At 36.9% G+C, this 12,491-nt stretch overlaps 1 protein-coding gene across 2 annotated transcripts; it reads right to left on the reverse strand.

Moving 5' to 3' along the window:
- Positions 1-1,600: 1,600 nt before the first annotated feature.
- Positions 1,601-10,381, reverse strand: LOC149384450 (DEA(D/H)-box RNA helicase family protein). Of its 2 annotated transcripts, XM_089628511.1 has the most exons (20): positions 9,864-10,381; positions 8,829-8,983; positions 8,649-8,736; positions 7,825-8,064; positions 7,600-7,695; positions 7,111-7,299; positions 6,788-6,947; positions 6,571-6,701; positions 6,125-6,295; positions 5,759-6,031; positions 5,290-5,484; positions 4,937-5,140; positions 4,729-4,798; positions 4,482-4,630; positions 3,970-4,269; positions 3,587-3,646; positions 3,313-3,465; positions 3,105-3,215; positions 2,072-2,590; positions 1,601-1,742 (listed from the first exon to the last, which is right to left on the reverse strand). In XM_089628511.1, the coding sequence occupies exons 1-19, from the start codon at positions 10,209-10,211 to the stop codon at positions 2,093-2,095; spliced, it is 3,591 nt and encodes a 1,196-aa protein (XP_089484637.1). In that variant the 5' UTR covers positions 10,212-10,381; the 3' UTR covers positions 1,601-1,742; positions 2,072-2,092. The 2 variants fall into 2 exon arrangements, with proteins under 2 accessions (XP_089484637.1, XP_089484636.1); XM_089628510.1 differs by lacking the exon at positions 1,601-1,742 and having other exon boundaries at positions 1,802-2,590.
- Positions 10,382-12,491: the final 2,110 nt, after the last annotated feature.

Below are 12,491 nucleotides of genomic sequence, written 5' to 3' on the forward strand. Positions count from 1 at the left end.
TTTGTCCAAAACAAATTTGTTATAATATACAGATAACCAAAACGTGTTGAACATAATAAAATTGCAATCTAATAATTTAATAATATTATTGGTGTTTGTTCAAATTTCTCACCATCATTTTCTATTCTACTAAAACGACAAAACTAAAAACTGACTCTATAATTTTATGATGGTAATCAAAGTCATAGATGAATGAACCATAAAAGAAAGGGTTATTTAGAATTGCAATTGCATTCTCTTATCCGTTAATTTGATTACGTTCAAAACGCATAAACTCAATGACACTAGCTTTAAGTTCTAGACTCAGTTTGTCTTAAAAATTCATTCTCTATTTGGATTTGAGTTTTAACATATACTTTGAGAAATTCCACCAAAATTTATAGAGTTTTCCATATAATATGAATGATCTAAATACCACAAATAACATAATACTTAGCTATCAAATAATCGAGCATCAATGACTCGATCGCAACAATTTTGAACAAGTAACGATATACATTAGCTCAAATTTTACGATATCAAATTTCTAAAAAAACCCTACAAATTTCAAATTACAAAAAATTTCTATTTTAAATTACTTCTATTTTCTAACAATTTAAAGAGAAATTGCCCTATTTACCACTAATTTCATAACATTTTTCCATTTTCCACCAAAAGACTAATTTTTCCCAAAATGCCACGGAGATGTCAACATTGTTGACATCTATGTCAACAATGTTGACATCTCATAGTGAAGGGCAAAAATAGATGTCAACATTGTTGACATAGATGGTGGCATTTTGAGAAAAATTAGTCTTTTGGTGGAAAATGGGAAAATGTTATGAAATTGGTAGCAAATGAGGCAATTTCTCCAATTTAAAATTTCTTACAAATTTAACACTTCAAAATTTGTATTTCGGCTCAAATTGTTGCTTTGGGATGTATAATGTATTAGTAATTAATATTTAAATGATGCCTATCGTTCAAGAGGCATGGATTACACTAGAGTAAAATTACATAACTAGTCTAAAACATGCGTCACTTTTCACATCTCACTCATGTTTTCAAAACATTTCGGCAATAACTGTTTCCCTTTTCTCCAGAAAAAATGCCCTTGTATTTCAAATCTGGTCAACAGTTATTGAAATTTGATTAACAGTTATTGAAATCTGATTAACAGTTATTGAAATCTGATGAACAGTTATTGAAATCTAGTTCAAAATATTGATATATTGAAAGCTGATTCAAAATATTGGTATATTGAAATCTGATTATTAGTTATTAAAATAAGGTTAACAGCTATTGAAATCTGATTAACAGTTATTGAAATCTGGTCAACATTTATTAAAATCTGGCTAACCGTTATTAAGGGAAAAATTGACACTTAAAAAATCACAACCGTTATTTATGAAAACTAAAAAGTTTAACAACTAATATTAAAATACATTTACGAAAAACGGCTACTGAAGGCTATTTCTACCAAAAAAAACAACAACATTGTCATTCCTAGTTACAAAGGCATCAAAGCGGAGAGCACGTTTAACGAGGTGGGTGGCTGAAAATTTGTAGATTCAGACACCGAAGGTCATGTTGTTGGATAGCAAGTCTAGTTCCTTTGAGAGTGGCATAGGTCTTGTTGGTAAAAAAATAAAAATAAAAAAATAATAAAAAAAAAGAATGTAAGGCTAGTTTCCCTGCTAGTTCCCGTAGTCTTCTTGGATGTGGCATTGTTGGCCTTGTTGATTTAGCATATATTATGAAGTCTGCAGAGTCAAATCCCTTAAAATATTATGAGCTACACGGTTTCTGTGTATAGACACACTTCTCTCTTCTTGACTCTCAGCAACGATTTAAAGACTATACGATACGATAGGGAACACTAATTAAGATCAATGTGATCCTTGATTATCTCAATGTAACTTGTTTGAGAAGTCCTCATGTACTCTCAGTAAAATAATATAAATATATATAATACATCACCCCTTCTCTGCAAATAACAAGGGCTCTGTAACTCCGCGCAAGTCGATTCAATCGCCCACGACGGTTCAAAATTATTTATCCCTATCAGAAACGTAAAAAAAAATTAACCAACCTTGGTCCCTTTACGTCTACTTCACCACCTGGCATCGTGAAACGACGATTGTCTCTCACTCGCCCCACTTCGAGTCTTCTTCAAAAGCTGGGACATATAGTCCACGGTCTTCTGGGCTGGCGAGGGATTCTCGCCCTGCAGCCACTGCAGGGCTTGAGCCGCGGCGTCTTTTTCTGCGAGTTTTTTGGTGTTACAAGGTCGGCCCACAAAATCCAGGCCGTTGAAGCTCACCGTCGAGTAGAACTGGTTGTTCTTGGCTTGCCTTGTTTGGTAGGCGGGTTCTTTGTGTCCGGCTCTGGCCAGAAATGTTTGTAGCTGGTTTTTCGAATTGTCCCCGCCGGCACCCGCTTCAGTTTTCGGCGCTTTTGGAATTTTCGGTGTATTCTTTACCTTTTTAGGAGCTGAAGGCAATTGGCGGCCGAATACAAATCTTCCCTCGCATTGATCCTCTGAAACTAATAGTCTCACCGCTGAAAGGAGATCGCTATGCGATTGTATATCCATCTGAGGATTCAGAAGCTGCACGTGTATAAAGAAAATTATTAGCATAAAAAAAAGGTCTTTTAGCTATATAGCCATTTGACTTGTAGCGTTTTGTATAATAGCCAACTTTTTGTAAATTTTCTGTAAATAGTCACCTCAACTTATTTACGGTACTCAAAAAGCCAAAAAAAAACCCAAAATAGGCGGGAATGTTTTTGGGCATTTTTGTCTTTTTTTAGTGCCGTAAATAAGTTGAGGTGGCTATTTTCAAAAAATTTACAAAAGGTTGGCTATCTAGCAATTCTTAGACATTCGGTGGCTTATATGGCTAATTTTTTGAAAAAGAGAAAAAAAAACTGTATAGTGAACTTTCAGAACTTATTTTGATGTTCCTATAAAATTAACTTGTGCCATGTCACAGGTCAATATTTTGTTCAATTTGGGGTGAGCAAGAGATACAGCGCCAATCACAGAATTTTAGCGCAAATGGGAAGCAAAGTATGTAGAAGGGTTTGATCTGGAGAAACAAATGGCAATAAGAATATCTTGCCTTCAATTGAATCAATTCGTCAAGCTCCTCCTTCAAACGAAGATATGTATCACTGACTTCAGATTTCATGAAAAATTCAAAGTATCCTCCCAACATTTTCAAGTGACCATCCTGAAAAATTTAGGATTAGTGCCATCGCATTCGTGAAAAAACATTCAATCCAATGACTGGAAACAATGGATGAAACAAAGAAGTGAAAGGATCGTACTAGTCCACCCCTTGAAATGTTCCCTCCGAATAAAAGCAGCACAGAATCCGAAATTCCAGTTGAATCACGCAGAAAAACTGCGTTCACTTTCACCTTCCCGTTGAAAACTAGCCACGGGTATGGAATCTTCGGTATATTGCCATTCACGGAATTCTTTTCATCATAATTGAAAAACAAGACGAAAATCAATTGGAAACTCATTAGCGTCGATAACCAGACATAGATATATTGTCTAATAGGAAAACAAAGCAAAGCGTAACAAAAGTTGACTAACCATAGATAGAAGTACTTGACCATCTTCCATTGTTTTTAGCTCTATGGATTTTTCCTTATTCTGCGGAACGAAAGGTAGTACGCATGTCACAATACGAAAAAATATCTAAATAAGACATCTGATTGATCGAGTATGTTTTTCAACCTTATTTTTTTCCTTTGTTTGTGACATATCTAAACATGTCTGACGCAAAAAAAATAAAAATAAAAAATAAAAAAAAATAATAATCTAAACATGTATTTTTTTTTTCTTACAAATCTTCCTTTAATCTCTAACTTACATAGCTAAACGCATAAAAAATGAACTGGAGACGGAACAAAATATAGAACGAGATATATAGCAGCTTTCATGGAAGACCATAAGAGAGAAAAGTTAATACTCACCACAACAGAGCATAACCCAGGGAACAAGCCAGCACAAACTATTGATCTGATTAGATGCTCATCGTGGCTCCACATATTGCAGTTTTCGTTGATTAGACCCGTATCCTTTAACAAATAAAAGAACTGCTTCCGAAGAGAATCAATGGCTTGTAAAGTTTGCGAAGAGAGAAAATTTCTGTAGCAGTAGTCATGTGCATAGTTCTCTTTAACAGCTTCTTTCCAACCCTGATATGCTCGAAAGATTGCCAGATGGTCACTGTGATCACGCCCTGCAAACTGTGCTTTTGACGCCTCCGCTAGCTGCAGAATAATAAATAAAATAAAAAGAACGTTACACTGACGAGTTTGGTAAAAACCTGAACACCAGTAGTGTATTTAATTGAAGAAAGAAAAAAAGAACTGAATCGTGATTGGAAGATGCATAGGTGCTTCAATCTTTGACCAAATGTTTTATTTTGGGAGAAGATCATCTAAATTACACAATACATATAAATAAAAATTAGACCCCTTACATCCTTTTTGTCAAAAGGCATCAAGAATGGATCTCTAACGCTAAGTCCTGCAACAACAGTCATCACGGGGTCGAGACAATTGAATATAGCCCCTAATATTAGCATCTTCCCAAGTTTAGGCTCAACCGGAAGCAATGACAGGTTACGTCCTGTTAGGAAAAGATACAAAAGGGTATTACATATTTTATAACCCATATCAAGCATGATATCTCTATACAGTACACTAGCAACTGTGAAAACCCTTCACCTAATGCTGTTAGATTTTCATCTCTATCTAAAGCCCCAATGATCTTCAAATACTCGACAGCATTTTGAACCTACAAAAACCAAAACCAAGATAAACTTGAACATACGCGGACATTTACAGAGGTTATTCAAAAGGAAGTAGAATGACCTGTAAAAGTAAAAGCTACAATATTTCATATTACTGAAAAACACAATGTAGGAACTCGTACCGAAAGATGTTCTGGAGGCTGCAAAGCCCTAGACAGAAATTCCGAGATACAACCAAGCCCTAAGCTTTTGATTTGCAAGCATAAAGACTCCAATGGAGTTCTCAGAAGTTCGGGCAGCTGATAATCAGGAAAAGCATCATGGAGACACCTAGGATACAGATGGTAGCACTCGCCCGATTGGACACGCCCAGCTCTTCCTCTTCTCTGCAAAATCCGATCCATAAACTAGATTTCTGATTCATGTTTCCATCACTAAGAACTGGTCTAGAAAAACTAACAGGACCGATTATATATGTAAGCACAGCCTGAACGGGTGTTACTATAATAATTGCGTTGAAATCAGGAAATCTTACCTGTCGCGCAGCAGCTTTTGAAATCCAAGATGGAAGCAAACATGGAGTGTTGTTAAGCGCATCGTATGAAGTCTCTTTTGCCTTTCCACAGTCAACAACGAAAACCACATCATTGATAGTGATGCTCGTCTCCGCCATGTTTGTTGCAAGTACAATTTTCCTAACTCCATCTTCTGGCTTATCGAATATTAATTTCTGTGTACAAAGATATATAGACGGAATAAAAAAAATAGCTGAAATCTAAACTTGATCACGTTGCATTGCCGAATAACTTGTCAAAAATTCCTAAAAAATAATTATCAATGCAAAAAAAAAGTAAAAAAGAATGTTTTTTAGCAATGCAAGCCCCCGTATCAGGAAAGCAAAATTCGTACAACTTTCGGTCAGAAATCATATAGGAGAAAAATCTTCACAGCTCAAACGATATATACTTCAAATAGTTTGTATACAGAGGTGAACATTATAATACCTGCTCGTTGGTGGGCATGGAACCATGACAAGCAAGAAGCAAGACCTTGCTGGGATCCCCCAATACAGGATGAGCCTGAAGCTGATCTTTTAAGGAGTTTATATCATCCCATCCAGTCATAAAAACTAAAATGGCACCCGATCTTTCATTTTTTACTATGTGAGAAAGCACGTGCTCAATAAGATTAAAACCGATCGAGTCGGGATTCCAACAGGCTAATGACTCTCGGGTCCTTGGACTGTAGTCCCTGAGGTTAGCTGTTTCTAGGGCCTCCTAAATAAAGAATCACCGGAGAAGATAGTCAGAATCAGATGTAAGAGCCGCATTACAGTGTAAAAGAAGACAGATTTTGATTGTTTCCAGTACCTCAACTGTAGAAGCGATCTGGCTCTTTCTTTTCCCGGTTTGAGCTTGCTTTTGCATTTTCCAAATCTTGTCTTGACCATAGTCGTCGATTTGATTATGCGCTGTTAACCGATATCCAGTAACTTCCAAAATGTTCTCCAGAAAATGTGCTCTAACTGGGTATGTGAAACCCTGGGAATATGATGAACAACAACACATAGATGTAAATCCAAAATACACTGCATGCCATTGATGGAAATGATAGAGAACATTTATGAAAGAATATCATAACAAACAAAATTACAAGATTTGGATATCTACCATGGCATAAACTAAAAGATTAGAGAGCATTCAGAATCATCCTGACTCATTCATTAGTTTTTTTTTTTTTTTAAAGAAACTGAGCCCTGACTCATTCATTAGTAGATCATTAAAAACCGGAATACTCAGTAACAACTTAAACTTACTGGAATATGGAGCGTTGGAGCTCCACCAAAGTAAGACGAGAAAAGCTCTGCATTTAAAGTTGCACTCATCAAAATTAGCTTCAGCTCTGGTCGGCGTGGAAGAAGTTCTTTCAGGACAATAAGAAGGAAATCTGCCACAAAACAGTGAAATCCGTTAAAAATAGCACGCAAAATACCAGTACAGGCAGATAAAACCTTCAAACGGATTCTCAACTACCTTCATTCATTCCACGTTCGTGAATCTCATCCACGATGACATGTGTAACACCTTTTAAGCTTCTGTCGACTAATAATCTCCTTAATAGAATACCAGTAGTGCAAAAAAGTAGGCGTGTATCCCTGCCTTTCATTCCTTCAAGTCGAACTTTGTAACCCACCTTTCTCAAACATAAGAAATTCCACAATTAAAATACGGGCAAGTGTATTTCAATCCATATATCAGTATCATTCTGCAGCAAGAACTTGTGTTTTTATTATTCGGGGAAACTAACTGATGTGCGAAACTGAAGCAAGAATGAGTAGGAGATAATAAAGACTCACAGAATCCCCGAGTGGCTCTCCACGTTCTGCAGCAACTCTCTCAGAAACAGCCATAGCTGATATACGTCTAGGCTGAGTACAGATAATATTACAGAAACCCCCACGAGCAGCTTCAATCTCTGTTTCTAAAATGTATTGAGGAAGTTGTGTAGTTTTACCACAGCCTGTTTCTCCAGAGACAACAACAACCTGCTCAAAAAACGAGATCAAACACGTCTTACAGTGTTTTTTTTAACAAAAATAATATAAAAATCAAAACTTCGTCTAAATTTTCAGGAAAACGCCTCTACTAATACTATATATGATCAGAATAACATCTAGTCCAATGTAATAGGCACGCTTAAAAAATGAGATACAATATATATGTTTTTACTGATTAAGAGAAAATGAAAGAGAGAGAAAAAAAAGTCAAAATGACTCGTTCTTAGATAAGTACTCAAGCATATAACACTCAATCAATTAATCAAATATCTTATATCAATTGCTAACCTGATTCCCCGAAATTGTTTTCAAGAACCTCTCCTTCTCTTTATATGCGGGAAGACTATTCCGAAGTTCAAGCATCTTCTGACCTTCAGGAGATTCCTGCATAAATATCAAAAGATGTATAAGGCATTGCTCAACCGAAATATGAAAAGGTAATGGAACGACAACAAAAAGAGAGAGAGAGAGAGAGAGAGAGAGAGAGAGAGAGAAATAAGTTGCAAAAGTAACCTGCCATTTTTGTTGCTTATAGCGCATGTCTGAACTTCTACGCTGGAGTACTCTCTCCATCACAGCACTAATTTGAGCCCGCGGCTCCTCATTGAAACCTTCATTAGTGACTACTTTATCGCTGCTGCTTGATCTTGGCAAGGAATTACAGAATGAGCTTGATCTGTTTGCTGACTTTTTAGAGAGATGAGCTCTAAGATGACGGTCTACTTCTGCATGGAGCCCATACGGTAGAATCACCTGCACATTGCGTTATAAAGTCGCTAATATAGATTTCGAATATCATGCAAAATTTTCAGAACTATAAACTCCAGAAAATAGAGATATTTATAGAGAAATTTCATTATGTGGACCTCAAAGTTAACAAAATATCAAGACTAGACCTCCTACTTCAAAAATATCTAAAAATGGACTTTTCTCCCTATTTCAGACAAAAATACCCGTATGACCATCATGACATACAATGGCGTACGATGCCATACGATGCCGTACGATGCCCTACGATGTCATACGATGCGTACGATGCCATATGATGCTATATGGTCGGAAGGGCATTTTTGTCCGAAATAGGGACAAAAGTCCCTTTTTGAATATTTTTGAAGTAGGAGGTCTAGTCTTGATATTTTGTTAACTTTGAGGTCCACCTAATGAAATTTCTCTATTTATATATATGTAAATGTATATCGAACTATATGTAAGATAAGGTGAAAGCCATTTTTCATCATTCAGCTTCACTATTCAGCTATGTACACAACAAGAGTGTGCCTAACTAAATTTAAAAAAAAAATGATGTACGTAATGATACGAGTATACATGAAAAATACCTCTCTTTGTGGACGCTTATCATCCAAATCTGATCTATAATTTGGCAAAGGCTCTTTACTAAAAACAACCACTCTTGAATATTGGCGGCTGCACAGTCACTTAGTTGAGTAAACATAACCGCCTATGAGAGATATAGAATGAAATTTACACCTGGTAAATACACCTAAATAAAAACACACCTGTGTAGACCCATTCGGGTAGCCATTGCTGAAATCTGATCGAAATCGCGTCTATCTTTTCTCTCTTTAGACACTAATTCCTGTTCTTTATCATTTCGGAGCAGCGTGGTAAATTTCCATCTCCACTCTTCCAGATTCTCGAGGGCTGACCCACTCTGAAAAATAAGAACATGATTAAGACAGTGTAGTTGTGTACACAAATGAGAAGTGAAAAGTGAAGAAAATAGCATCTGTATACATTGGAAAAGAAAACAACAAAAATACAGAGCGTTGCGAAAAGCGTTTTCACAACATTGTATTTTCTTTTATTTTCAAAACAAAAATACCTCTCTCGGTGAAAATGCATGTATCGGAAAACTAGTCCAGCTTAACTTTAGAGGGGTGAGGGAAGAGAGAGTAGTTAATTAATATTTTCTGTGTATTTTTGTTCACCCTGGAGAAACAGACCTCTCAAAAGCTCACTGTACTGTACTCGTTTGTAAATCTTTCCGGTGCTAGTTGATTGATTCGTAAAAAAATCCCTCGGCACAAATCTCCATTTCACAAAATTAGCTACGATACAGGACAGGAAACCAAAATTGAGACCACATTGACACATTGTAAAGCCCGAAAAATCTTGTAGAACCAATCCTGTAGCGCTAACTATCTTCTAAAATCAAACAAATGAGTTAGCCTCCTAGTTGTCCTGGTTTATGCTGATTTTCTCTCAAACAATCACTAAAACCCTAAACCCTAAACCCTAAAACATCTAGAAAACCATCTAATAGCACTGAATACCTTCTGAATTATTGCAAATGATTTAGCTTCCTCGTAGCCCTGGTTTATCCTCTCAAATACTCATACACAACTTAAACCCTAAACCCTAGATGAGACTGGCCAGGCTACTTGACCAATAGTTTCAACTTCTCACTGTTTTCCGATGATCCACGAAATGAAAATTCAATTCAACATAAGCATTATAAAAACTCTCAACAATGCTCAATCAACTCCAAAATTCACGCGAACTCAAAGAAGAAGAAAAGGGTAACGAATTACTTGCTGGTTCGTAGACCTAGACCTTGACCCGAACGCGACCTCGCGATCGGACTCGTCGCTGCTGGGCAAGGCGTCTTGGTAGGCGAGCCGCCCGGAGCCGAGGCTGTTCGACTGTCCCCAAAACGACGCCGTGGAGTTCCTCCGCCGTTGACGGCGGTCCACGTCGACGGCGGAGCACGTGAGCCGAGTGGAAGGAGCGACGGAGTAGCATATCGTCCTGTGAGGCCTCCGAGCGACGAGGAAAAAGACGGAAGAGGGTTTAAGGAGAGAGAGTGGGGTAGTGGTGGTGGGTCGCCGAGAAATGGTGGGGGTTCTCACGCAGCCCCTGAGCACCGCCGAGCAAGTCATGTCTGTAGAGTGTGTGTTCAGGTTAGGAACGAAATCCTGAAAGGCATTTTTTTTTTTTTTTTTTTTATCTCAGGCGAAAAGATTGTAGCTTTGGTTTGTTTTGTTGTTTTGTTGTATAGAATAGAGGTTTTTGTGGGTTGGGTTGAATGAAGAGGGTGAGAGGTTTCCCTCGTCACGGTTTCATGATTCATCACAAAAATAAATAAATAAATTATGTGTTAAAAATAAAATAAAATAAAATAAAAACATTAAAAAAATAGTGTTCACATCCTTGAATTTCACTTCCATTTTCGAATATATCTAATGATCGTACTAATTATCGATTCATTAGGAAAATCGACAACAATAATACTATTTGCTTGTTAGTTACCAAAAATCAACCAAAACTCAAATATTGACATATTTAATATCAAATCGGTCACGAACTGTAACCAGTTCGTGATCAATGTGTCACGAAATCAACTCAGTTCGTAATCGATTTAGTACTAGATGTGTGTCAATATTTGAGTTTTTTTTTTAATTTTTGGTAAGTAACAAACAATTTGTATTATTGTTGTCAATTTCCCTTCATTATACATCTAAATCTTAATTATATAAATGTTAAATATATTTCCCTTAAAGTATATTTAAATTAATTTCTTAGGACTAAATTTATCAAAATTGACACAATATTGATACTTTTATTTAGTTTCATTTGTTAATTTATCAAAATGAGCATGATAAAAAAAAAGTGAAACATACGACCAATTAAGCCACGTGAAACATTAAAATTGCATAAACATATTAGAAATTGCTTCAACTAGTGCCATTTGATAACTTTTTTCTCATTTCCCACTAAAAACATAATTTGGTCAAATGTACTAGTAAGGCAAGTGTGCAAATACTATTTTACCCTCTTTCTATTTTCTTTCTCTCATTTCCTCTTTTTATCACGCTTATTCTCTGAAAGCCATAACTGATCACAACAACTGATTAGGATTTTCTCTCTCCCCAAATAAAGATGAAACTATCTTCTTTTTCATATTTCAATCATCATCATCACAAGTCCAACATTATCATCACCACTACCACCAATAACAAGCTTCAACCTACTATCTCAACAGCCATACCCAATTTCACTTGAACGAAAATAGAGATGCGAAAAGAAAGACCACGGTGGCGGCGAATGACTTGTCGCAATGGAGACAAAAGAGCAGTGGACTCAAAGACTCTCCAGCCATGGCGGTGGCGAATGGCTGAGTTGGGAGTTTTCGCGACGAAACCGATGTTCTCCTCCATGAGTTATGGGGCCATCTCCTCCATGAGTTCTGGGGCCGTCATGCAGGTCGTCGTTGTCGTTCTCGGCCGCAAAGCCGATGCTTTCTGAATCACATGGATCGAGATCACCTATCATAAGTAGATGTAAGTGCTTTGAATGAAATCATGAGTGTATGATATGGCTAACAGTTAACCATGTTGGCTTTAACTAGAAGATCATAGGCACACTTGGACTGCGTAAGCCTGGTCCCAGAGGCATCTCAATCTATGACCACAACCTCAAGACATTTTACCACCACGCTGTTGAGTGTGATTCTCAATTAGATGCATTGAGACATTTGCAAGATTAATAGACAATGCAATGTACAATTGATCAAGCCCCGACTCATGACATTGGAGAAAAATGAGCCTCGGGGAGAGGGGTGGACTATGGTCCACCAATAACGTACATAACCAGAGCATCATCATTGACAACATGTTGCATCTGCATGATAAATTCGTTGATACTAAGATTGCCTTTGTGAATCATGTTCTGTCCTCAACTGAAAAATTCTAGCCTTATACTTGTCGACGAAGAGTTGTTAAAGAACAAACCAGATTTGAGCAAAGGTTGAGCACTAGGCGATGTGCTCATACACAAACGCAATGGGCCAGGACATGATTGCCTGATTTATGTGATACGATATTAAGAGTTTTGGATTGATTGCGATGAGCGGAATGGTGGATGTGCGATTGAAAGGATTCTTCGTTTCGATCACCATGGATTCATGTATTGATATTGATCTCTCTTTGATCTAAACAAGTTTAGACAGATTACTTCTCGATTCATCGAGAAATCGTTCGAGGTCATGCATGTCAATCGTAGTTAGTATTTGTGATCTCCAGAACACGAAGTTCTCACGGTCGAGCTTATAAGAGTCGTCGGAACAAGATTAACGATGAACGTAAAAAATATGAATTGTTGAAGAAGATATTGACGTGAGTCGATTGGCTTTGACCAAATGAGGATTCGAGAAACGAGTA

Source organism: Urtica dioica, chromosome 10 (genome assembly GCF_054948205.1).
Source record: "Urtica dioica subsp. dioica isolate 48M chromosome 10, U.dioica_male_clone48M_v1_H2, whole genome shotgun sequence".
NCBI classification, from domain to species: Eukaryota; Viridiplantae; Streptophyta; class Magnoliopsida; order Rosales; family Urticaceae; genus Urtica; species Urtica dioica.